This window comes from Meleagris gallopavo, chromosome 14 (genome assembly GCF_905368555.1).
Source record: "Meleagris gallopavo chromosome 14, MGAL_WU_HG_1.1, whole genome shotgun sequence".
NCBI lineage: Eukaryota > Metazoa > Chordata > Aves > Galliformes > Phasianidae > Meleagris > Meleagris gallopavo.
Genome location: NC_139417.1, coordinates 6,134,621 through 6,162,164, shown reverse-complemented (window position 1 = coordinate 6,162,164; position 27,544 = coordinate 6,134,621). Strand labels below are relative to the sequence as shown.

General features: G+C 42.5%; 1 protein-coding gene across 2 annotated transcripts in view; it reads left to right on the top strand.

Moving 5' to 3' along the window:
• PHF2 (PHD finger protein 2) overlaps positions 1-27,544 on the top strand; it is an 83,425-nt gene that overhangs the window by 36,523 nt on the left and 19,358 nt on the right. For both annotated transcript variants that reach the window (XM_085235768.1, XM_085235767.1), the window contains exons 3-12: positions 8,493-8,578; positions 13,428-13,542; positions 17,686-17,846; positions 20,664-20,805; positions 22,333-22,519; positions 23,038-23,200; positions 24,127-24,214; positions 24,702-24,808; positions 25,978-26,069; positions 27,377-27,466. In XM_085235768.1, the coding sequence (XP_085091894.1) occupies positions 8,493-8,578; positions 13,428-13,542; positions 17,686-17,846; positions 20,664-20,805; positions 22,333-22,519; positions 23,038-23,200; positions 24,127-24,214; positions 24,702-24,808; positions 25,978-26,069; positions 27,377-27,466 (1,231 nt within the window). The remainder of the gene's footprint in view (positions 1-8,492; positions 8,579-13,427; positions 13,543-17,685; positions 17,847-20,663; positions 20,806-22,332; positions 22,520-23,037; positions 23,201-24,126; positions 24,215-24,701; positions 24,809-25,977; positions 26,070-27,376; positions 27,467-27,544) is intronic.

Sequence of the window (27,544 nt, the reverse complement as noted above, 5' to 3'; positions counted from 1 at the left end):
AAAACACACACCCTGTCCAGTCCCTATGAGTCTTGGCAGCAGCCACCCATGGCTGCAGACCTGTGGAAACTCAAAGGAAAGTGTCAGCTTTAACAAAGTAGTTGTGAAAATACGTGGATCTGTGAAAACTGGGAAAGGATAATTCCACAATAAAAGAAGGGCATAAAACTATTGGAGAGCATCCAAAGGAGGACTACAAAGATAGTGAAGGGTCTGTAGGACAAGGTGTATGAGGAGTGGCTGAGGTCCCTGGGTTTGTTCAGCCCAAAGCAGAGCAAGCTGAGGGGAGGCCTCGTGACCCTGCAGCTCCTCCCAGGAAGCGGAGGGGCAGAAATAAGGCCTGAAGGAATTGCATGGAGCAATTGCATGGGAGGGTCAGGTAGGGGTCAGGGAAAGGTTCTGCCCAGAGGGCGGTGGGCATGGCATAGGCTGCCCAGGGCAGCAGGCACAGCTGGAGTTCAAGGGGCTTTGGAATACTGCTCTCAGACATGGTGTTTGGTTTCTGGGTGGTCCTGTGTAAAGCCAGGGGTTGTACCTGATGATCTCTCTGTGGATCTCTTCCAACCTGTTCTGTGATTTGTTTGTAAGTCCCCACAGGAGAATTTACACACAGGAGAGACAAAGCTCTAAAACAAAAGATTTGTGTGTGGGTCACACATCCAAGAGCTTGCACAGAGATTCCTATCTTTAAAGCACTGAGCACGTTTGTTAATTATACTGTACTAGCCTTTGAGGTTATCAGGCATTTATTAATAATACTGTTTTATAAGTGGAGAAACTGAGTCAAAGAAGTTATGCAATTTACTTGGGATTAAAGAGAGTCACAACAAGAAGTAGAACATATGTTGCTGTGTTGTACAGCAGCACCCTGCTACCTCAGTGCTGCCGTCTGTAGGTCCTGCTGTACAGGACAGCCTGCTGGTGGCTCCAGGTGTGCCCCAGAGTGAATCCACAACTTCCTCACAATTTAGGGCTCTGGCTGCCCAGTGGAGCCAGGATCACCTCTCAGTTAGGCCCTTATTCAACAAGACCCTTGTATTGGACACTTGCAGTTGTGCCTAAGCCAGCACACATTGTTTTTCTCCTATCACTGCTTGCTTCTGGGTTTTCTAGTGGAGCAGCACTTATGAGTGTATCCTTCTGTTCTCCAAAGTGATTTTTCAACCCATTGCTTAGCTTTAACCATATCTGACAGCAGGCTTGAGGTCTCAAAAAATCCTGTATGTTCTGTAAAAATATGTGGCTGATTAGATGAGACAGATCGTTCTATTTAGTGAAGGACTTGTCTGTTTGCTTATCAGACAGAGGAGAGCATACATGAGAGAGCCCTGCTCGGAGTTTACCCAGTAATGCAGCCACCAGGAAAGCAACGTGAGACTGAAATCCAGAGAACAGCCTCTTCCACCAGATTTCCTCCCCCTTGGAACGGCTTGTTTCTTTTCCTTTTCTTGATTTTTTTTTTTTTTTTTTTAATATAATATTGTGGATACTCGAGATGTTTTATGTTGCAGTTCTGGATGCTCTGATGTGGACACAAAAAATCTCTGTCACAACACTGGCCCATCTAATAACTGCTGTGTGACCAAGTGGCTGCTTCATTTTGGGGGCAGTTGAAACTGCTTTGTTAGATCTGGTGAAAATGAGTAATAAACACGTGATCAAATGAGACGTAAGCACAAGATATCCATTAAAATGTGAAGTGTGGTTCTTTCCATTGCTGACAAGTCCTGATTTTCCTGCAGTACCTATGCTTCTTTTTGGATGGCAGAGGCTTCAGAAACTGGATGGTCCTCTTTCCTGTAATTGGCATCTTATTGTTAAAGAAGAGCATTATTGTGTAACGTGATTAAATTACATGTCAAGAAGTTATACCAGTAGATGCCCTGTTGTTAAGGGTTGAGGATGAGGTCAGGTTAATTATTAATTACCTCTTTTAGGACCAGTAAACAATGCCATGAATGCCTCTTCTGGTCTGTGACGGCTGCCCCACCTGGGCTCTGGTGCTTTGTCCTCATGTGCTGAGGCTGCGTGTGCCTGGCCCTGAGCACCCTGCTGTCTGTCCCCAGGCTCAGGCCCTGTGTGCTGAGAACTCAGCCTATCAGCATGGTTCTCTCTTGCATCACATTGATATTGTCTCCAGCTTCTGAGAAAAGAGAAGGAGGAACATGAGATCAAGCACCATTTTCCAGTATTAATAGTCCTTTCTTAAATCTAAAGGGATATGGGAGGTTCTTGCTTGTACTCCCTACCCAAAGGTACTGCTAGTCTGAACCAATCTTGAGAGGATTTTGCTTAAGCTGCTGTCATTAGCCTGGAGGGGCAGTCACCCCACAGACTCGTTAGGAGAGCATCACTGTGCCTTACCCTGTGCAGGAACCCTCTGCTGTTCTTGTCAGATGAGGCAAGGAAGTGCTGAGGGGGAGGACAACTATATTCCTAGGTCTCCAGGTGGCTTTGGTCATTCGCTGTTTAGCACAGAGAAAGTTGCTAAAGAGCTGTCAGGCACCGCAGCCTTTCTTCAGTAGGTGTGGGTCAGTGCCTGGTGTTCTGAAGTCCAGGTACCCTCACATGGGGCTGTGCTCACGATGCAGAGCACATACCTTGCAGCAGAGGGAAGAGCACAGTGCTGCTCTGCAAGCATGAGGCCGAGGTTGCCCTACACTTTTTCCTGTTGAGCCCTCATGCCTCAAAGGTTGCATGTACGTGGTGCACAACATGTTCCTGTGTGTCTGGAGTCGTGTTCATGAAGTAGCTAGATGAAAGCTGCTGCTGAAGCGTGAAGGACTTACTCATCCACGTGGTGCCCTTCCAGGTTTATGGCGGGTGATAAAAGTGATTTGGGTTTGGACTGATTCTGGGAGAGAGGGAGAAGCAGATACATGGTTGTGTGAAATAAGGATTGAAGTGTCATTTTTTACCAGTGTTAAAATTCTTAAGTTTTCAGCATGTATCTAGTGAAGCGGCAAAGGGTGGAGATGGAAGTTAAACTAAATATCTACTCCAGTGTTCTGTTTGCTAGTTACAAATCCTGAGCAATGCATTTGGCAGGAGATATGGCAGACACTGCTGTAGCCAGCAGTGAGCTCTGAAGACCTGTTCTACGCTCAGATCCTGCTGGGAAACCTCAGCGAATCTCCTCAGTCCTGCTTGTGATAGGCTCCTTATCTGTAAAAGGTCGGATTGTGCTGGCCTCCCCTGTAGATAAAGAGAATGTATTTTAAGGTCTGCTTTGTGAAGAACATGTAATGCTCTAACAGAGTTTCTTACACTCTGCTCCACAGCAAGAAGCAGATAAATGACATGAAATGAAAGCTAACAGGTTACATCTGCAGTCCTGCTGCATGGGCCTCTGTGTAGGGATGGGTCACTTTTCCTTTCTCCAGCACCTGGGGCTGTGACTGGGAATGAGGTGGGACTGGGACTGACTGGCTGCAGCACGGCACAGCTGACTGCAATCCAGGGGCAGCCCCAGCTCCCAGCTGTGCCATCCTCCAGCACTTCTTAGAAACCCAGCTCTCTGTGCAAACACGATTCATTTCGTGTTGCTTTGCAGTTTGTACCATGACTGGTGCCTCATTGGGAACAGGTAAATGCATGGCTGGTTTGTATTCAGAAATTTTCTTTAGGTATCACTAGATTTTATGTTCTTTCTCACCAAGTTACCTTTAGTTGTTTTATTTTTGTATTTTATTTTTCTGTACTTGTCTTCTGTTTGATAATGGTTATTACACGATCATCGTAGAATGGAATAATTTTAACCCATTAATTAAATGGGTCAAAAATTACTTATATCACCTCATTGAAGCCTACAAATGAAGGCCCTCGTAGACATTCATGCCATGAAAACTCAGATGTATCCACCTTTTATTATTGTTGCATGACTAAGAAAGTCATCAGCTTTGTCAGAACACTGAAATCTGAATTTCCTCTTCATTGCGAGCACAGGCACTTTTATCTCTAAGTGGCAAGGTGCAAAGATTCTAATAAAAATATAATTGCTAACTTCTGATTGCAAATGCTTCTGTTTGTGCTATTTCTCATTTAAATTGCTGTAAAATGTGATATATGGGTTTAAACAGCTACCATATCAAAGGCTTTACATTTCATTATTACTTGTTAAAATTAAAATGCAGAAGTAGTAATAGTGCTTCACTTTTATCTGATTATCAGATGAATTTTACACTGCTTCAACCTGAATGAAATAATTTTAATAACATTTTAAAGTCAACTACTAAGTTGCTTTATATCATCCCAACAAGATACTCTTGGATACGCAATAATTAACCTCTTGTTCCATCCTTACTGCACTTAAGCAGAGCCATGGAGGTCCTCTGCTGGGGGAGCAGTAGGAGGGAGCTGCTCCCTGCATCGTGCTTCTTATTGGGCATGTGTGTTAGTGCCAGTGTCCTGGGTGATGAGACTCTTTGAAGGACATCTGGGGAAGGTTTTTCTTCATTAACCTTCACTAATTAGAAGTTTTCTCCTTCAAATCTGCTTCGGGAACCTGATGATTTCCCAGGAAGAATGTGTTTGGTCTGGCAAAGCTTCCAAATTGCGGTATGGTGGCAAGAGATAGCGCTCACTCTGTGAGTTGTCAGAGTAGTCTGTAAAATGCTCCACTGGAGAGAGGATCACAGAATGGCTTGGGTTGGAAGGGGCCTTAAAGATCAGGTTCCAACCCCTCCATAGGTAGAGTTGCCAGCCACTAGATGAAATACCAGACCAGGCTGCCCAGGGCCACATCCAACCTGGCCTTGAACACCTCCAGGGACAGGGCACCCACAGCTCTCTGGGCAGCCTGTTCAGCACACCACCGCCCTCTCTGTGAATAACTTCCACCTGACATCTAATCTAAATCTCCTCTCCTTCGGTTTAAAGCCCTTTCCCCTTGTCCTATCACCATCTACCCATCTGGAAAGTTGATTTCCCTCCTGTTTGTAATCTCTCTTTAAATATTGGAAAGCTGCCTTCTCTTCTCCAGTCTGAACAAGCCCAGCTCCTTCAGCCTGTCTTCCCAGGAGAGGTGCTCCAGCCCTCTGAGCATCTTCATGGCCCTTCTCTGGACCCTCTCCAGAAGATCCACATCTTTCCTGAGGTGAAGGTCTCAGACCTGGACACAATGCTGAGCTGGATAAATGCAGCACTACGTGGTTTGTCAGCTCTTGCAGCAGAACGGGATCTTACTAGGATGTCAGAACAGTTTTGGGGTGTTTACAGGCTTTTTGAAACTGATTCTTGGCCTGTTGATACAAATGACTCGAACTCTGCTCCCACTGTCGTTCCCAAGGCCTCCAGCCCTACCTCCTGCTGCACGCTCCCTGCTCCCTGCCTCCTCCCATTGCAGGAGCTGTTGTCTTCTCCCCTCTAGCTCCACAGACTGCATACAGGATGGCAGCCATGCCCACCCGCCATGCTGTCCCGGTCCCTACGTCTATTTCCAGCTCAGACTGTGCTTTTGTGAGCTCTGCCTCAACGCCACATTTGCAGTTCCCTTTCTGAACCTCTTATGCCCACTTTTACCTCACTGGCAGATCTGAATAACTGCACAGAAGTGCTATTGAGAGCTTTTCCAGTTCCTTGCCGCTGATGGTAGCGCATCCAGGGTTTGTATTGACAGATTAATTTGCGAATCAGTGCAGCAGGGGCTGTTGCTGGAGGCTGATCCCCAGCACGCTGCGTGGGATCCTGCATTGTCTGACTCTGAGCCCGTTTGATCACTGTAGGGGGTCAAATGTTTGACTCCAGTCTTTTTTTATGTTTGTATTTCTCTCAGGCAAATAGAACTGGGGAAAAAAAAAAAAAAAAGAAAAAAAAAAATTGGAGGGACCGAAGTGGAGCATTCTCATGAAAAAATAGTTGTAAAATACAATGCACCTTTTGTGCTAAAGTTTGTGGGTGGAGGCAGGGCTTGAGGGAATGGACAGTGCCATTCTGCCGAGGTTCATGAAATGGCTTTTTTCACCTACAGAAATGTTTTGATTTTATTATATTTTCTATTGGTCTTCTTGAAGAACAAATGCGCATGTGAGTTACAGAGGACACTTCTCCAGGACCCTGCTGGCTTCTGCCTGGGGATGACATGCTCCTCATGCTTTGCCTTCAAGGTGCAAATGTGCTCTCAAGCTTGAGGACAGGTCACTGCTGTGGGACTGACAGCAGCCCAGCGAAGTCTCTCGCTCTGCTAACAGGAGTGTTCTTTAGGGACTGTCTTTAACTATGGGAATTCTATTTTTGTGCCTATATTCACATGGCAGTTCTGCTGGTGGAAGCAACTGGCACAGCAAGCACTATTCCTTGAGACGAGGGGCACAAACTGAAATTGGTTCATACCTAAAGATCATATGAGGCATTTCGATAGCCTGGATTGCTTGGGATGTTTGTGCTTGAGCTTCAGGTTCAGTAAAGTTAGCAGTTTCTGGCTGTGAGCAGCTGTAAATGGCCGAAGGTTGTTCAAAAGCTGTGTTGTAGCTGGAAAAGTTGACTGCATCCTTTAGAGGACCACTCGAGTCTGAGGACAGTTATTTTTACTCTTTCATTTTGTTCTAGCTGAATATTTGTACTTGCTCTCAGAACAATAGCTCCCACCACACTGGAGCCTTTGCCCATTGCAGAGCTTTTCATACCTCCTTTGTAGTGATCCATGCAGTGCCCGAGGGTCTCATCTGCTTAGTTAAAGCTAAATATAGACTTTTCAAGCCCTTGTACAGAGCCTAATCCATACCTTTACTAAGCTTGACAAGCTGAATCCAGTGACATAAGCAGCTGATGCAGCTTTATGGGTAGAGGAATCCCCTACATTCTGTTACGCCTGTTCTAATCTGCCAGGGTTTGTTTGAATTTCCTAGTGCTTAATCTGGAATTTCACTGCCTGTATGTACTTGACTCCAAGGGCTGTGTTGTTGTGATGATTTTTTCCTGTCTGCAAACTTACTCTTCAGTTTTCCATGCTGTCTGCCCAAGGAGACCTGATGATTTTGTGTATTTTCAAGTAACTGTTTATTACAAAAAACATGAGCCAAATTTGTGATTGCTTTTACGTGATTCAAAAGTAGTTTAATGTTTACCAGCAGTGCTGTTGCTCTGTTTGCAGGTTGCACTCACAGAAACAAGAATTTCTCCAGGTTTGGTTGCTCCCACCTTTGCTCTTCAGTTTGGGAAGGGCTGGGTCCCATACTTGCAGTGGTGGCTGCAACAGGATGAATGTCTGCAAAGGCAGAATCTTGCTTTGACAAAATATTTACAATGGTTACAGAAAAGATTTATTTCCATATCTCACCCTCTTTGTCTTTTTCCAGCTTGGTGGGGTTTTTGTGGATGCTGTTTTTCAAAAGCAAGATTTGTGGCTTGTAATCCTGATCTTTACAGTTATGCATCACTATGTGACTCCAATCCAAAGTGGTTACAAACCCACCTTTGTTAAAGGCAGAGGGTCACGGTGTATTTTGTTACCTACAAAACCTGTTACTGGTTGCCCATGAATTCTGCTTTTCCTGTGCTCATCGCCAGCAGTGTGCAGGAGGGCTGAACGCTCCTGTGTATACGGAGCTGAAATTTCCATGGTACATGCTTGAACGCTTTCCCTGGCAGAAGAGAAATTTTGGAGTGTTTTGATGACTGAGGAGCACTGAGAAGTATTTCAGGCAGAGAAGGTGGCTGTGGTCGTGGGGTGCTCTGCCTGGTTTCTACAAGGACTGGGGTCCCTTGCCTGGCCAAGCTCAGATGGAGCTGTGGTACAAGGGCTGCATCCCACAGCACCCAGCTTGCTGCAAGGAAGCGGAAGGAGTTTTCATACATTAAAAAATGTGTCTTTCAGTCTGAGCAGCTTCAGGCAGAACAAGCAGGAGCAGAATCCTGTTTGCTTTTCCTCCTCCTGAGGAACAGTGCCATTCCAGAGTTTGATTTTTTGGCTGACTGCTCAGTGCTTTGACTGCACAACATCTTATCTTGGGTACTTCATTTCTTTGCAGTTCAGTTTTGTTTTTCCCTAGTGCTGTGCCCTGCCACTGGCTTGCACCCACATTGTGTGCCCATAGGCTGTGCTGCATTCTTACGTACATTGTGCCATCCAAAATAATCTCAGTGGGTGTTCCAGCAGCTGCCATGATACAGCCCATCCTCTTGGCAGCCAGCAGAGCTGTGATCTGTGTGTCTACTCTTTATCTTCATATACTGTAATGAGATGGAACCTACAGAAGCCTTGCATAGGGGTGTACCTTGGCAGGAGTGCCCCAGTAGCCAGCAGCAGTCCATACGTGCCCAATAGTGCCCTTTGGATTGGTACTTTTCAGCACTGCATCTCAAGCGTGGACTGCAGAATGTCTGCTCTGACTGTACCAGCACAGCAGTACCTGAGCCTGGCTTTGGTATTGCCATGCGTGGTCAGCATAGTAAGCACACAGCTGATAGGGTGGAGGAGTTTATTTCATTACCAATTACTTGCTTGCTTGGAAATGGACTCAAGCTGATGTCATATTTGTCTTTAAATATTCCAGCTGCGTGGGTGTTGAAGAAGAGGAGGCGCCAGATATTGACATCTATCATTGTCCAAATTGTGAGAAAACTCATGGGAAGTCCACTCGTAAGTATACTTCCTTAGATAGATAATAGATTTTGTATGCTTAAAGAAAAGGAGGGGGTTGGGTTGGTTGGTTGTTTTTTTTTTTTTTGTTATATAAAGAGTCATTTAAATAGTTTGTGTCATAAGAATTACGATTCAAAACATGATGTAAAAAAGATACTGGGGGGAGGAAACAGGATTGGATTCTGGAGATGTGAGTTCTGTTCCCAGTCCCAATGGGTCTTGGGCAGTGCATGTGAGCTAATGTGAGCACCTCACTGTTCTGCTTCAGTCCCAGACTGTGCAAGAAAAGAACAGTTCCTTCCGTGAGCACTGTGAGGCACCTACTGCTGTGGACTAGAAAAATCCTACAGAGGCAGCTAGCTCTAACACCGTGATTTTTTAAAACTGCATGGTGTTCTTTGTCTTTTGATGAGAAGAGTAAGAATCAATGTGTTCTGCTTGGCCTGGGTATAAAAGTGCAGCAATTTCAGCAGCAGTCAAAATTGTAGGATGCACCAAGGGTGCCAATTCTGGCTGTTAATTCACAGGCAAAAGTTCTCCTGAATAAAAGTGACAGTTGATCTCAGTGGGAGTTTTGTCTGGGAAAGAACTGTGGGATGTGTTTGCTTTTGGTCAGATTAATTTACAAATTCTTTCTATTACACAATGGGGGAAAAAAAAGAAACCAATTGCTGTAAAAGATTAAATGCTTTACTTGAAAGCCATTTATTGTAAATAAGCAACAGCGTTGCACATTTCCCTACAACTTTGCAGCGTTACAGCCACACACAGAGGAAGAGCGCTGTGCTCATCTCCCAGGAGCACAGAACCGTAATGTTCCTTTTTAGTGAGAAATAAGGGATGGCTGAAAGCTGCTTTCTGCTCTGCTCAAACTCAGTAATACTAAAAATGACCAGTTTTTTTCTGCCCTGTCTTGAAAGTTCAGGTTTAAAATGTTCCAGAAATAAAAGAGAAAAATTCTGAAGTGTTTTGTGGGCAAAAAGTTGAATCATTTTTCCACTTCGGCTCTTCCAAACTGGAAACCTGAGCAACCTGCAGCTGCTCTGTTTCCCAGATGTTTTGCTACAACTGTGGTACAAGCAGGGCACACGCAGATTGGGCTAAAAGCCCTCAGGAGGCAAGTCATGATGATGGACTTCACAAAGTCAGTATGTCTGTTTTGATTGAGTGAATCTGCCTTTGTAGTGTTTCATTGGGTGATTCCTGACAAAAAACAAAAAACAACAACCACAAAAAACAACCACAGAAAAACTGTCAAACAACCGCAAGTTATCTTAGAGAGAATAATCTGCCAAATCTGACATCTGACAAATGGGTTGTACTGGAAGGTACAACTGGTAGAACTGCAAACGATGTGAGGGTCTTGTTGGGCAGGCCTTCTAGCCTCTGAGGGTTTTGGCATTGAGATGTCCAATGCTTTGATTCTCTTCCATTTTGCTTTGAATTGAGAATGAGAGGCAGCTACTTTTCAGTGTGAGGGGGGTGAAAATCAGACAGAAGTAGCCAAAGTCAGTAATCAGGAATTAAACATAAATCCTTTTTAAGACATAATCTTAGAATTCAAGAAATGGCAGTTCCAATAAAAAGATTACAAGTTTAATACACCAGTCAAGATGAGGAGAATTAAACCAACCGCAGTCCTCTGATGGTCTAAGAAGGCTTTTGGCTATTTAATTCCTTTTACTCCAGATAGAATCTGACTTGGCAGTGTGACCCTCGATCACATTGTACAGCATGGAGAAGGTGGTTCTAGAACACTGCTGCTAGTTACAGCCTGTCAGTGTGGTGGAAGTGCAGAACGTGATGGCGTTCTCCAGTACATCAATACAAGTTTGTTTTCTCCCTGCAAAGGCACTAAGCAAAGTTAGATGATGTACAGGACCAACCATCAAAGTAGCAGTGTGTAAGGATTTTGGGAACATTTAAGCATTAGTTATTGATTGCCTTACCTTCTGTTTTGGTGTAAGATCACAGGATCCTCAAGCTGCATAGCAGTTTCCACCATTAACTAATGGAATCATGGATTCTGCTGAGAAAAATACGCTATTATCCTGTAGCCACCTCTTGTGGAGTGCAATAGGCTAGAAAAGTCGAAAGACCAATTACATGACAGCAGGAACAGCTTGACTTAATGCTTTCATTCTGGCAGGCATTTCTAGTGCAGTACATCCTGCTCTGCAGCGCTTGGGCTCTGCTGGGACTTCTGTGGGATGATCAGTTTCATTTGTTTATTAGCTGTTACAATATATGTTTAAACTAGTTATCTGGCAGTATCAGTTTTGTAATAAATAAGTGTTGTGCCAGAGCCGGTAGTTCACTGGTAGGATTTAATTACTGCAAGATTAGCGGAGGGAAACACAGACACCAATTGTCTGTTATGCAACTTGTCTGGATTTAAAAATATATGTGTATTTCTGGAACATGCATTCCTCAATATATGTTTTCCAGATGTCAAATTTAAAAATCGTTTTCCTCCTCTTACATTTTTCCACTTTGCCAATGTGGCTTAGTGGCTACTATTTCAGAAAATTGCTTCCTGTCATATGACATTTTAAGCCGTTTCAGTTTAATGAAATCTGTAGGGTCTTTTCTTTGAGAAAAATTATACGTGTTCACAGAAATGGTTCTGACATCAATTAAATAAGATATAAGTGCTTTGTTAAGGCTTGACTTATTTCGTGGCAGGGTCTGAGATGTTTGGCTCGACTGCTGTCTGATTTGCAGCAGTGACAATCAGGATACATGATTTGGAATCAGTGAAGTTAATGCACGTGAGCGGAGCAACGCTGGGCTGAGTGTCGTCAAGTAGTTAAAGCCTTCGGTGTATATCAATAGAGAACCATGAGGGTGCTTCGAGGTATCCCTTCTTCACAAATACAATTGAAAAAATGTACCTTTGAAGCCTGGAATTACACATTTTGAGGCCATAGAAATGCATTCTCTCTTTCCTCCGAGGCATTTTCTGTAGGAGAAGAGGATCATGCTTTCCAAAGGTCAAATTTAGATCAGAAAGTTCTGCAGAAAAATAAATCTGTAATCATTTAAAAAAATAATAAAAGCGCCCTTTCGGGCCGGAGCTCGTATTTGTAGCACATGTTAATGGCCTTTAATCCTTACTGAGGTCTTCATGGTACAGATGAAACGTAAAGAGAAGGGCTGAAAACGGGCCAAGTGCCGATGTTTGATGCCGTGGGATGGCCTCCAGTCAGCGGCTCGCTGCAATCCAGGGCTTTGGGTGCTGGCTGCTGGCGCTGTGCTGGAGGTGGATCCCAGCAGCACCAGAGGAAAGGCTCCCTGGTGCTCCGGGGGGAGTTGCAGTGTATTTCTCAACAGCGCGCTGATTTGCTGCTGTTATTTCTCAGTGTTCCGTGCTATCTGAGACATAATAAAAGAACATGCTGCTAATTTTCCATGTGACAAGCAGCACCTGTTTCACTGGGACTTGTGCTAAGAGTCCCAGTGCTGGATAGATCAGGGTGAGGGGAGGGGGCCGACACGGAAAGGGACAGAAGAGGAGAAAGGTTTGGCATTCATGTAGGGCTTGCTTCCTTTGTTACCAGGAGCATTGAATTAATGCACTAAGCCTGAGAGTCATTAAGATAAAGAACTTGCAGCTTTAATGAATATATCCAGCTAGGCTGGAGAGCTGCATGGAACTAATAAAACCAGCATGCTCTGTGCAAAACCCGGGGTGGATTCCTCAGAGGATGTCTTTGCTTGAGTTATCCCAGGGTTGTGGTCAGGAAAACAAAGTTAGCTTTTTCCAGACCTTTTCTTATAGCTGCGGCCTCCAGATTCCTTTCTTAATGAAAAAGTACATGGAAATGTGTGCATGTGCAAAGCGCAGGGAGAGTGCCATCCACACATTGCTACTTTGGCAACTTGGGGGTTAGAGATTGAGTTTCGTGATATAAAACACAGGTAAAAAATAAAAGTAAGTTGTGAGGTGAAATTTCTTCCAAGTGGCTTGAAATGATATATGTTTGAAACAAAACCATTTACTACAAAAATGAGCCTGCTCAAACAGACTGTGGTAGTAGGAACAGCTGAGAGAGAGAGTGCTGACCAAGGTAAAACTGGACCAGTTTTACTTGCTCTGTGTTATCTGGCTGTTAAAGGCAAGGCAGAGCTACGTAGACATCTGACTTGCTTATTTGTGCTTATTTCAGCTGACCCTTTTTCCATGAGATACTTGCCTGTATATCACCAGCTGGGAGCATAGTTAAGGGGCCTTCTATCTGATGGCCTCATTTCAAAGCCCAAGCCTTCCTGGACTTTCAAAACCTAGGAAAAAGTTCTAAAAATTGCATTTGTGGTGCCCTTGCATCTTTTTTTTCTTTTTTTTTTCTTTTTTTTTTTCTTTTCCCTTTTATGTGAATGTTTGTGCAGGGCATATTTCAAAGCCCAACCAAAGTGATGTCAAATCTACCACTGCTGGACAGACCTTTAGATACAGGTAATTTATAGGAAACCTGTTCATAACAACCTATACGACATAGAAACAGAGCAGAAAAACGACTTTCCCAGGGCTTTTGGTGTGTATGACAAGTACAAAATGTCCAGAGCCTGTGTTTGCATGAAGCCTGTGGTAGCTGTGCAGTTCAGCAATTATCCGTCTGGTTGCCCTTATGTTACAGAACGAGCACAGTTCAGTATGTAATGGATCTTCAGGCTACAGTATAACTGTTTAATGGTGAATTGAGAGCAGAATTAAAATTGGCACTGCACTGTAGTGTGGGCTCCCTCTTTTCTGCTCACCTAAGAAATGCTGTGATGTGCCATTCCTTCAAATGTCCTCATTTTCTTCTACTTAGCATTTAGTACTGTCCAAATCACTCTTTTTCAGTGAAAAAGAAAAGAAATTGGCATAAACACGATACTGGGCAGAGTACAGAGGTCAAGCCTGTACAGAATGGAAGCCAAATCTTTATAAAGGAGCTTCGAAGTCGTACTTTTCCAAGGTAAGTTGTTTGTAAGTAAGCAGCATTCTAGTGGAAAAGCAGATACAGCCCATTTCATATGAAGCTGGCCATGATTCTCCCTAAAAGAAAAGGTGGTACAGGGAGATGATGTTTGAGTGAATTGTTCTATTATGGATGTCCCAGGCTCCCTCCTTTTTCATTTCTGCAGCAGTATTAAAATCTACTGTTGGTTGAGTCCAGCTCCTGCAGATTTCAGTAGATGCTAATACTTGTGGAGACAAGAACGTGTTTGGCCCCTACAACATAGGGTTGAATAAGAGACTAAGAAATTTGTTGCATAGAATTCTCGAGTTCTCGAAAATACTAATGGTTTTGCTGAAGTCTCTCTCTTTCTTGAAAAGAAGAACAATGACATCCTCAGTTGCTACAGTGATAAAGACTCCCTTATTTAGGGTAATGAATAGTGCTAATTGTTAGGTGGTGTGTTCCACACTTTATCAGGCTGTTCCACAGCCATTTGTAAGAGTGATGATTTTCCTCTTGTTCTTGAATATAGGCTTTAGCCAAGTAAATTCTCAATTATTAATGACTGAGTATTTTAGAAGTATCTGTGGAGGCTGGTAAAATGTGCCTGGTAAACACACAACTTCTTTGTTTTAGAGAGGATTTAATTTCACATTTCTTTTCAGATAACAGTCACCAGGCTGGTTAAAGGGAAGGCTGAAATACCCCAGCAGAGCATTGCAGTGCTTACAGATGTAGGACACTTGATGCAGAACTCAGTAATTTTATCTGTTCGGCTATTTTTTTCAGGCCTGTTTTATTTTTGTCTTAGGTTTTGTTTCATTTTTAATTCGGAGCGATTGGAAAGGTTGCAAAGCTGATTTCATGAAAAAAAGAGGGGTCAGGGTCTAGGCAGAATGATTTCAGTAACTTAGCCTAGAAATGGCTGGGAAACTGTAGGTGCTGGTGGCTTCTGTAACCAAAACCTTGGGTTTGTGCACAAAATCCAAACCAGCAATGTACCCTAAGAAGGCAAGGATCACAATGGCAAACTCCTTCCAGAGAAGATAGGAATTCTGTTTTTTAGTGGATGTCTTCACTTCCCCAGTCACTCCAGGGAGATGTGTTCTCAGTTAATGCTTTCAGCACCTCAGTGAAAGCTATACAAAGTTGTATGGGATTTCTCCTCTAATTTAAAGAAACGGGAATTTGACTCAGTATGTTGTGTTGTTCCCAAATAGTGAAAGAAGTCTTCTGTTTTTGCTTTGTTTTGGTTTTTTGTTTGCCATTTACATGTGCATATAAGAAAATCCGTGCTGCCAGATAAGAAAATCTCTCCTGCCAAAATAGAGAGCAAGAAGAGTCTGTAGTTCAGAGTCCCTGTGAGATGCAGGCCACTGGCAGTGGCACTTGTGGCATGAGCAAAATGGCCTCGTTGAGAAATTTTCTCTTCTAAGAAAATGAGTGAAATCTGCAGATGTTCACCACAAAACCCAGCTGATTCACGGAAGGCAAGACCCAGCTGTAACCGGTCTGTCCGTTGGTGGAGCTCAGATCAAAAAGAACCCTGAGGAAAACAAACAAGAAAAAAGTTGGGTTCACGTCATTCAGCTCCTGAATTTTTTAATGCCAAAATAGAAGTGGAGTAGTAATAATAATAACTACGTTAATTGTTCAGGTATTGCAGTGTAGGTGTAGCTCTACATTTTGGCACCATCATTGCTAGACATTTCTGTGCCACATACGGATGCAAATTAGACTTGAACAAGTATGTGAGATACGTATGGGCACTGTAAGCTACAGAGGTTTAATGGTACATCAGCATTTATACAGACTGAGAATTAATTGAAAGACTGCAGTGCACGGGGTGCATTCAGCAGGAGAGCAGAGGAAGAACCCTATCTGGATAACACACAGTGCCCTATGAGTTGCTGCTGCTGCTTCTCTCACCGCGTATTTCTTCAGCTTGCATGTGACACCCCTTTCCTGTGCTTATTTGGTGTCTCACTGATGCCAGGCATGCTAGATGTACCTCTGCCAGCCTGTCAGATGCCAGTTTATACCCAGGAGATAACTGGGCTCCATGAACGTGCTCGGGAGCTTTCCAGAAGATAAATTTGATTCAGCCAGTCTTACGCTTTGCTCTGTCATTGCACACAGTTCTAGTCTGTGCTCTTTGTTTCCCAAATGCATTCCTCCTCTTCATTATCAACGCACAAGATTACCTGGAATTTGAAGAGAAGCTTAGCTGCAGTTAATTAGTATCTACTTTGTCAAGAGGTATGCTGGTTCTCTGAAGCAGGAAGCACTCCATGAGCCTAATGTGCACTCTGTGGGCAGCAGAGAATTGTTGAGCTGTAAGAGCACACGACAAGGACCTCATTTACCAGATGCTGCCTTCCTGTGAGGTTCTCATAAAGTTCACTTCTAGCTCTTTAACATTTCCAGCCTCAGTTCTTCGTGCTTGCATAAATATGGAGTGCTAAGATCCATGCCAAGCCTCAGGACATACCTGCCTTACCTTCCTTTTTGGGAACCGAGAATGTCAGCTGTAGTTCAGAGCTGATGCAGAAGAGGGCAGTCACGTATTAGCCTTAAGGGTTCCCCGAGGTAATGCTTTTGGGGGTCAAACGGCAATGTTTCCTTATTTCCCCTGACCCAGCCTGCTGGCACACAGCTGCAGCAATGTCTTCCCAGAGCCCAGCCTTGGCTTGGCTACCTGAGGTGGTGCGAAGAGAGACCTGCCACATCTTTACTGGAGCACACCTGGGGCTCCTCTTCATTCAGAGCCTCGTCATTTCTCACTTTGAATTCAAAATGTTTTGCTCTTGAAAAGATGTAGGAATTGGACTTTTAAATTGAATGAGGGATCGTTTGATAAACCTGCCCTTTGAATCGTCGCTTTGAAGCTCTCAGCTGCTAGAAAATGATTTGCGGAATATTTCCTGAACCATTTATTTGACTACTTAAAAACGATTTGCAAAGTCTTTCCCAGGCAATTTATTTGAGATTGTGCAACGTTTTAAATATTGCCCTCTTCAAATTGAAATATTTAACACTAATTTCTTTGGCATTGATCACTGGTAACAAGACAGATTCCTGTAGTTAGGAAAATGGTCTCTCACCATGAGATGTTATTTCAGAAGTTTCCAGTAGTTGGTGCATTGGAGTTCAGCAAGCGGATTGCAGACGATTTTTCTGTGCTTTATGTGCTTTGTAACACACTGCCTTATGGCTTTTGTCTTACAAACCTACTTTGCATGTAACTGAGGTTTTGCAGATAGGTGTGACCATCGACACGGTTCAAAGAGATCCAGGTTGTGAACTGCATCACTTTCCATCATGTGTAGTCACTTAAATCTATTCAAGAAGAGTACTGGATGCTGCTAAAGCATTGTTTATCATCTGCTCAGAGCAGGTCTCAGTGACAGCTTAGAGCACCTGGTAGCCCAATGCCACCTGGAAGACTACTGGCTATTGGCTCTGCTGAGCCCAAGACCTCAGGGTTTATTGTTTCTAGTGTTGCCTCTCTCAAAGACTGTATTTTGACTGATTCTCAGAGGTGCTTTGCATATGGAACGTTTATTCCAGTAGGAATTTTGTTTTTTTTGAGAGTTCTTGAAAGAGTTGTTTTCTCTAAAAAAGAAATAAAATGTGTGTACATATATTCATAAATATGAAATTGTATGCTTCATGACCAGCAAGTTGTTTGTCTCTAGTTGCTGGCATTGTACATTCTGCACACCTTCAAGTTTCTATTTAGAGAATGTGTTTCATAGAGTTTGACTAAATGTAGCCCTTATTTGTTTGGGAAATCTAATGTTAAGAGAAGACATACATTCACATACTTCTTACTCTTCAGTAGAGCGACACAGAGTGATATAGGAAAATTGTAGCGTAGCTGGCATTTGTAAAGAAGTTAAGAAGTAGGTTTCTTTTTAAAAAACACATTTTTTAGCATTTGAATAAAATAATAGAGGTCCAAGCATATTCTGGATGTTTCAAAACAAACAGAGGCACCCAACTGAACAAAATGGGAGTTGGGAAGAAGTGGCTGCTCACTGATGATGTCAGTTTATTTTTGCCTACCCATAATTCTTCCTTCCAGTAGCACAATGCAGAAGATGCCAAGCTCTGCGTGGAAGCTCCTTAACACTAAATCTATGTTTGCTTTTCTAGTGCTGAAGATATAGTAGTGAAAGTGCCAGGCAGCCAGCTAACAACAGAGTATTTGGAAGAAAATGGCTTCACAGAGCCCATCCTGGTTCCCAAGAAGGATGGCCTGGGATTGTCTGTGCCTGCACCTACGTTCTACGTCAGCGATGTTGAAAACTACGTTGGTGTGTATCTGGGGCAGTGGAAATGTAGTATTAGAGCTCAGTGCTTCCTTAAAATTGGGCCTGGTATTGAGGAAAAAAGCACCCTGCTTGGAACTGCACTGTATTGGCTCTGGGGCCAAGCAGCCCTGCCAGGGCAGCTCCTTGAGTTAGTGCCATGTCGTGATATGAAGCCAAGGAGTACTTGGGAATGGGAGGGGGAGGGACCTTGGGACCATCCCTTGTGTTTGGATCAGGTTGATTCCCTCGATAAAATGAAAGCAGCTTGGGAACATTGCTGCAGGCAGAGTGGCAGCCAGCTACAGGTTAAATGACAACATATTTTGGTCTGTATTTATTTGAAGGCTTTGCATACACACACACACACACACACACACACACACACACAACATGTAATACAGAGGAAGCCTTGGGGAGGCAGAAGGAGCGTGTTGCACATTCTGCATGTATTCCTCCATCCCCTGGGTGTGGCAGAGCAGAAGTTTGTCTTTTTGTGTGTGTTAGAATAATCCCAGGGTAGTTTTTGTCCTGCCGCCTGCATGGTCACAGTGAGCAGCGACTGTGAGAGGTGGGGGCTGGCAGGGCAGCATGCTGACATTGCTGGCAGGTTGGCTGCTGCTACCTCCTAGCTCAGAAATATTTGCCTTTCTGGTTTCACAGAGAGCAATGAAGGGGAAGTCTGGGGACAGGGGAGTGTATGTGTGTTTTATGACCAAATTAGGAAGAAGGTTATGCTATTGTGAAATACTGACATCACACCTTGAGCTATGCAGATTTTAAGATTCATTATGTAATGGTAACTTGTAATTAGTGATTAATTCACTTGTGTTTCTTGTCCCAACTTGTGTACTTAAGAATAAGTCTGTGCCATACTGCACTGCACTCCATAGCACCATATGAAGAGAACAGTCATTGTAGTATCAAGAAATTGTTTCCTTGGGCCAGCCCTTAATTGATTGCTGCCATCTCACTTTGTACTGAAGGAATTACTAGACTGAGACACCCATTCTGCAGAGGCAGTCCATTTCAGCACTTCTGTCACTTCACTGAGAGCTTTTTTTCATTGCTGCTGGTCATTTGCATTCATGCTGGCATCCTTCTGTCCCTAACTTGGGCAGGGTGTTGTCCTGCATCTTCCTGCAAGTCATCACATCACTCAACCTTGGAAGACATACCGTGGCCAGCAGCCCTGAAACTGTTCTGAAATCTCTCATCTTGTCTCCATATCCTTCTTTAGCATGTGTGATCTCATCTCTTGTTCTCTCTCATTCCTTTACTCTTCTGTGTCACTTTCTCAGATCTGTGTTCCTTCCGGCCTTCTGGCAAACTGTGGTCCTTTTGGAGCCACAACTCCAGCTCTTATATATCTGTCTGTGCTTCAGGGCTCCCTTACCTCCTTATACTGAGTGCTACTTACCAGGCCATTGCTGTTCTTGACTCCCCCTGCTCCTTTTGCAATGATTGTATGCAATGAGGTTCTGAGAATGAAGGAAAATTCAGGACTCCTGCTTTTTTTGTTATATCTGTCCCATTGTTTCTCCAGGAAACATATTTTCCTTGCCTGTCTGCTACATGAGCAGATTTTCTTGCTTGACCTGGGTGCTCCTCATGCATCTGCTGGCACTCTCTCAACCTCTAGCTGAAATCATCCATCCTCCCAACAGCACCATTAGTGAAGAGCTGAAGGGAAGAACAGAGGCTATTTAATCTGAAGCTGGCACCAGATTTTAAAGTGAACAAAACAAATACACTCTGTATATGGAGGTATAACCTCCATGGGATTGGTTGGTCTGAATGAGGTTTCACAGGCACTGTTTTTTAGTTTATTACATTGGACCCAGAATGTCTTCTAGAAACAAACTAAATGAAGTAGCAGAGGACAAAACAGCACCAATGAGATTGCTGAGTATGTTATTACTTTTATGTTATACTATGTATGTTGTTTATTTATTTATGTTATACTATTATGATGTTTTAGGGAAAAAAAAAAGTTGTGTTATTTTTTCTCTCTAATGTGATAAAAGTTAGGAATGATGCACTGAGAAAACAAAAATATGATCAATTAAAATGGAAGGGAACAAGATATAGAGAGTTGTTCTCTTGCAGAAAGGGTAGAAGAGCATGCTTAGAAATGGGCACTCTTCATAAAGCTGTGACTTTCTCCATGTTCCCTATGATGTGCCCTGTGCAGAATTCCACTGATGCAGTCAGCTGCTACTGCTAGTGTTAATGCTGCAGATTGGTATCCAACAAGGTTTGTCAAGGAAGTATACGTGTACTAGCAGCTCATTCTCTGTACTCAAGCACAGAGGGGGTGGAATTTCAATAAGTTTAAGTAAAATAACAAAAAGTCAATTTTTTTCATGGTACTCTTGAAATATGTTTCAAAAATTCCTAAGTAAAATCTATACTGGAGCATGAAGGAACTTTTTACTCAATATCCTGTGCAGTAATACATTCAATCACAAAAATGTTACAGCACGGTGAGTAAGGCTTGCTCTGTGCACGTCCAAGTGTTTGCATTTAATTTTCACCAAGCAAAAAATGTATGTAAAGAAAGGAGTAGACTGAAAATATCATTAATCCTTTAAAGAGAAAAATTTACAGAAATAATTATGTCGTAGGGCATGAATGCAAACACACCCTTTGATACATATCCGATTTTGTTTTAAAAGCAAAGCAAAAAACTTACAGAGGCTAAGAAGGTTGGAAAATAGAAAAAATGAGATGTTCGTAGTATTCTGGAAATGTGAACTCACCCCCAAGCAGACACAGTGGGACCACCAGTCAGTCTCTCTTTATCATTAAATTAATTTTTAGGACCAGAGAGAAGCGTTGATGTCACGGATGTCACCAAACAGAAGGACTGCAAGATGAAGCTCAAGGAGTTTGTGGATTACTACTACAGTACCAACAGGAAGAGGGTGCTCAATGTGACCAACCTGGAGTTCTCAGACACCAGGTAACCTTCCTGTGCTGATGGCTTCCCACTGCTTTGTCCATCTGTGGCCACTTCAGGCAAAGCGCAGAAATGAAAGTGCCGTAGCATGATGGAGAGAGGGATCAGAGATGGAGTAAACGGGCCTGTGCTTGGCATGGTGGTTCAGGCTTATGTATCACCAACTTTCCCATGTGATCCATGTCACATACCGGAGCAGATGAGTCTGAGTATGAGGCTGGGGTGCTTTAGTGGTGCAGTGGGGTGTCATGGCACTGCCTATGTGCACGTCATCAATCCTCAGTGATAGGAAATCTGCTGTTCTCCTGTTTTAAATGACATGCTTTACATATAAGATAATTAGCTGATGGAAATGCCTAAGAGTTTAAGTTATTGCTTTGTGCTTTATATATCTGTATTCATCAGCTGAGCTGCGGCTTCACTCCATAAACACTCGAGAGTGCATCTACGATGTTGCTTTTGCAATTCCTGTAGCCCTAGATATCTAGAATTTGTGAAGGAAAAGATATATTTCTGTACAGACTCTACAGATAAAATAATGAGCACCAACAAAAATATAAAGAGTGGTTGTTTTGGGGAGCATTCCATTTTGGCAAGGAGACATGAAATTTAAGGTGGCCTTAAAGAAGGTGGCCGATGAATAATTACCAGCTAATTTATTTTAAGCCATTACCTCCAGCCCTGTAGTTAGTGTTTTAGCAGTGCACACCCATTTCAGCAGCGAGCATCTGTAGTAATTATAGGCTTCAAAGATTACTGGTATTTTCAGTAGAGATTTTTTAGCTTTCTGCCATTATCAGAGAATAACGGGAGGTCTTTGTTCTGCAGGGCTGCTGGGGCTGTCACTCATATGCTGCTAATTTAGACATTAACCAGCAAATATTTTATTTCTTAACATAGACAGTGACATTTTAATTGAATGCACTGCTCCATCTTTCCTTGCCATTCTAAATGGAGCTATTGTCATCCGTATTTGACAGTGAGCATAAATGACACGTGGGAGCATTTAAATTTAATTTTAGAAGTGCAGATACTTCCATGGAATTTATATATTTGAGTGTCCAGCAGGGAGCTTCCACCCCCTGTAGATATTAAGCCGAATTTTGGACTATTTAAATATTAAATTTAGCCCATTTGGGGATGAATGACTTTAATACTTGTTTATTATGGCACTACATCATTTTAGCTTTGGTTAATAATGATATAATTTATGTGATGTATTTATGGAAATAAATACGTATGCTTAATGTAAATAATTGTAGACATTTGTATAAATTACATTTATTTTACACATCTCATATATTGTATTTTAAACACCTTATCAACCCAAATTAGATTTTTTCTTTCTTCAGAGCTTTTCATGTAATTTAACCAGTCTTACTAAAAACATAACTGTGATTTTTCATCATCTGATCGAGATTTATTTAGTTCACAAGTCTTAAATATTAATGTTAATGTTGTTAATGTTATCAGGATTGTTGCAGTCTTTGATTTAAGAGGTGTGTGATCATTTTAATTCTTCCTGTGAAGGATGTCAAGTTTTGTAGAGCCTCCAGATATAGTGAAGAAGTTGTCCTGGGTGGAAAACTATTGGCCTGATGATGCTCTTCTGGCCAAGCCAAAAGTGACCAAGTACTGCCTGATCTGCGTGAAGGACAGCTACACAGACTTCCACATAGATTCGGGAGGAGCTTCTGCCTGGTACCATGTGCTGAAGGTAGAATCACACTATACTTTATATGTGAAAGCCAACCTAAAGTTCTCTCGATCTAATATTTTTTCCCCATGGTCCGGTTATATTCATAAGAAATACGTACAGCCTTCAGTGCTGTTAGTGAGTGCACTCAGTAGTGCCAGTCTACAGACAGAGAGAGCAATTTGGCATGTGAAAGTTGTTTGTGTTTTCTCACTAAATTGTCTGTAAATTTCTCACTAAATGTTTGCTTGATACCTTCTGCATGCACTTCTCCTAAGGCCTGGAAGAAGCCCCATCCTGCTTTGCAGGGTAATGGAATCTGACACTACAAACTCTTTGTGCCATCTGTCCCACAAATCTGAGCAAATGTGCTCAGCTAGTGATTTAATTATTCCAGCCCTCTGTACAAAACTGACTTGTAAGTTTTACTTAAGTGGTGTAAAAATAGATGATGCCATATTTGTGTCTGCTTGTGCATGTATCAGTGCAGCATTGCTTGATTTGGCTGCTTGTTGCTAATGTTGTATTTTCTAATTCAGGGAGAAAAAATATTTTATCTCATCAAACCAGCCTCTGCAAATATTTCTCTCTATGAACGCTGGCAATCAGCAGCAAACCACAGTGAAATGTTTTTTGCAGACCAGGTAGATAAATGTTACAAGTGCACGGTTAAACAAGGACAGACACTCTTCATTCCTTCAGGTGAGCAGGTGGTTACAGGTGGGGTTTCCTCTTTGTTTTACAGCTGCTGAAGCAGCATGGCCAGAGTGCTGCAGGAATGTGATTTGACCACCTTTCTCTGACAAAGTATGAAGTCTAATTTCACACATTTAGAAAAGAGATGAAAGTCAGAAGTTTTACTCTTTCAATATTTGAGCAACAGAATATTTGTATTTTTATTTTAAAAGTGCAACTGTTGCATACAGTGTTCCACTCTTGGTCTAGCTGGGCTCAAGCACTTTGCAAAGTCCTCTCTATATATCCAAGTATGACATTGATGGTTTTTGTATCTAAGGGAGAGCTCATGTTGAATTGCTTGCTGACTGTGACCCCCACATTTTCTGCCACTGATTCTCTTTGACACCAAAGAACTATAGGAGGCTGTGTGGCGTGAGTGTGTGTTTATGGTTTCATGTGAGGCTGAAGACCTGAGTGACACGGATTTGTATAGGCTGCTTGATAGGCTGTTACCTGTGCTGCCCAGAAGCCTCAGCTTGGACCAAGGACGGAGTAAGCACTACAGCAAGCTCAATGTCAGACAGTGCCACAGATTTTTATGATGATGTGAAAATAACCTCTAATACTAGGTGCTGCGACTGCTTTTGACAGTAATAAGAAAGGGCACTTGGACCAATATCCCCTTTCTCTGTCTGTCTGGTCTTGCCACAGTTGAAGGTTAGTCAGAGGTACTTAGCACCTTCTGCACCAGGCATTTGTAGTGCAAAATAAAGGGCCCAAATGCAACTTTGTTCTGACCACATGGGGTTCCAGTGCTGATTTGGACTGAAGAGCTGTGTTGGTGTCTGGGAAGTAAGGTGCTAAGTAAATTATGGCAATTGTCTGGGGAATTAATTCTTCTTTACAGTGTACCCGTTTTAATTCTTCGGTTTCTTTTCTTTCTCACCTAGGTTGGATTTATGCAACTCTTACACCTGTGGACTGCCTGGCCTTTGCTGGACATTTTCTACATAGTCTAAGTGTTGAAATGCAGATGAGGTAATCCATCTTTAAAATGTCACAATTTTCTATAATCTCCATTTTCTCCCAAAGTGGTTATTCCAAGCCGTTTTTCTCCTATTGCATGGAAAGACATAGGAAGTGGTTGGTCTGACGTGGCCAACGTGAAGGAAGAACTGTTAAACTGCTGGGATTTTTCCCTTGCAGCATGCTGTTTGCCTGCTGGATAAGCACTCACCTGCTCAGCTGGGCTCTTTGCCCAGGCTAAAACAATAAGAGCAGTCTTTACTGATGCTGGACAAATAATGAAATAAAACTATCTTACATGTAAATCACACAGCTTCTTATCAGTTATTTTTGTATTTTACTTTTGGTCTGATGCCAGAATGCTTGGTAGTGGCACAAAGAAAATATCCTTCCAAGCGCACTGCAGAATGAACTCTGGGCACATATGAGCAGTGTTTGTCACTGTCCAACATACTTGTGAGCTGCTATGCCTTTAAGATCAGTTTGCTTTGTATTGCAGGGCATATGAAGTAGAAAGACGGTTGAAAATTGTCAGTCTAACCCAGTTTCCAAACTATGAGACTGCATGTTGGTATATGGGAAAGCATCTACTAGAAACGTTCAAAGGTAAAACTGCATTTCTTGGCCTGCTTTAATTGCTTAGATTTGGGGACCTGAAAATAGCTACTCATAATTTCTACTGGTATGCCACAGATGACCAAAGTTAATCTTGTTCATATCAGATGGCTGATTCTCACATACCAGCTGAATGTGCAGGTCTGGTCTGACTGTCATCTGAATCAGCCTGGCACCTTGCTCTAAGAAGGACCTTACCTGTCTCTCCTACCTATGCTGAAGTGAAGATTTCACCTTCTTTATAAAACAGATTTAAGTTCTTTCAGAGGCAAATAATATTGTAACCAACCACCTGTGCTGGTGTAAGTTGAGCATTCATTCCCTGACAACATAAAGAGTTTTGTGCTATGTCAGCTCAAGGCATGCTGAATAGCACTTCTTCTCCCATAATTCTGCTGATTCTGGTGGAAATACGTGGGCAAGTCAGAAGTATGCATGGCCTGACAGAAACACTGACAGGAACATTGAGAATTAAAGCAAAGTTTTCTGTGAAATTCAAGATCATCTAAATCAAATTCCTTCAGAATTGATCCAGACATCCATGTATGTTCTTTACCAATTCAATTTTGCTTTGCTCTTTGACTCTATTTCTTATGATTGTGTCTACAGACACTCACTGGGTATTTCATAGAAAGTAAAATGTGTCTAATTAATAAGCAACGTGAGGGTCCCTCTGAGTATTGCCTAGAAGGGAGCAATAGTCACTTTTGTGACTGACTGTAAACAAAAAAGGCACTGTGCAGAAAAGCTTAGGCAAGTCTGTATTCATGAAGAAGTGAGATGCTTTGTCTGGTATGGCTTTGTTTCCACGTATTGGTACTTGCTGTTTCAGGAGAATGAAAGAACTTGTCTTGTTAGCTTTGTATTCCCACAGCCTAGGATGTATGAGCATGGGAGCTAGTTTGAGTATGCAGCTAAGAAATGAACCGAAAGGAGTGCCAGTGTAAACATAACTTACAGGAACACACTGTAGGAAGTCAGGGTTGAATTTATGGCACAATAAATACGCTCTTTATTTACCATCAAGTCCTAATAGGGATTTGCTTGTGGTGGCCAAGTTTAAAAAGTTATCTTTCAGAGTTAAACTTTTTAGAATAAGAGAATTTATGCAAAAAGGCTTCAGTTCTCATTGTTTGAATGGCACTGTTTTTTCCACTTAGGTTTGCACAAAGCTGGGCAACAACCTCCTGCTCATTTACTCCAAGGAGCGAAAATCCTCAATGGTGCTTTCAGGTCATGGACTAAAAAACAGGTAGGAGAAGACTCTGTTTTAATATTGTGTTCCTTGGGTTTGTCAGTCACTGGAACAGGGAGCAAATGATAAAACAAACCATGTTGCCATAGCAAAGCAGCTAGTTTTGGAAGCCCAAAGAGGGATCAGGAGAGCAGAGAAGGAGTGTAATAGCAGGAATTCCTTGGTGCTATGTGATGAGTCAGCAAGTAAAAAAAAAAAAAAAGGACACCGGGGTCTAAAAAATGTCAATTTTGCTTATGATCAACAAGATACTGAATGAATGTTCTTCATAGCTCTGAGCATTTTCATCATTTTCATGTGCCAAATCATTTAAGTAAAGGCAGTGTATGCGAGCAAGGCCTAGAACAACACCTGCATTTTGGTGTGCACAAGGTGCTCAGTTCCTGCAAATCAACACATCAATTAAGCCAGGAAATACATATTGCCTAGAGAGATGGCTTAAAGAGATTTTCAGCCCAAATCTCCCTCTGCGGTCATTTCAGCAGCGTCGTTCTTGTGTATGTTGCTCCTAGAGTTCTGGGGAATTAACTGCAGGAGGCAGCCCACTCAATCATAACACACGGGCAGGGGAACTAGCAGCTTTAGGATTTTCAGACACTTTCAGAAGGAGTGAGCAGCTGAGTACACAGTGCAGCAAATACAGCTTAGGTCACTTACGTGACTGTCCCATATTTAAGCGTAGCCAGGGACTTTGCTGTCTGTACTGCAATAAGAGAGTGCTTGAGCCCCACTTCTGAATTGCTCCTGGTTTCCTGTAGCAGGGCTGGCCGGTGTGGAAGCTCTCTTCTTCATCTCACCCTGTTTGTTTTTCCACTTGCCTCACAGATGTGAAGCAGTGAGCAAAAGGAAGTCAGGCTGTGTTGGCAACCAGGCAAAGCTGAACTTAGAATATTGTAACATAGCACACGAATGAAACTAGCTCCCAAGCTGCTTTGCTGGCAAGGTGTGTGCCTGTTGAGTGCAATGAAGTCGTCATTCTGAGACAGTCTCTCCTTGTAGGTGTAGAAAAGGAGTCTCTCTCAGAATCTCGTATAAGAGGGTAAGCAAACTGATGTTACAGTTGTGAACATGCAATAATATGTGAAAAAGACTGCTGACTTCGTCAATAGCTGTCCTGAGGGAACAGCAGTAACACCCAGAAGGGGAAATAAAGTATATACAAGTGTTTTTTCCGTATTATACATGTAGTCAGTATTGATTTCAGTATTTAGGAAAAAAATATTAAAGTGTCACTTAATGAGTTTTATTATATTATTGCAAAAAAACATGCACAGAAACATCAGTCTGGCTTTATTCTGATTTAGGCTTTAGCAGAGCATGAAGATGAACTACCTGAAAACTTCAAACCAGCACAGCTTATCAAGGACCTTGCCAAAGAAATAAGATTAAGTGAGGTTTGTGCTCTTTTTATCATATTAGCAGTGTTGTGTGTTTTTCAATAACGTAGACTGTAAAACCGAGGACTTGAAATG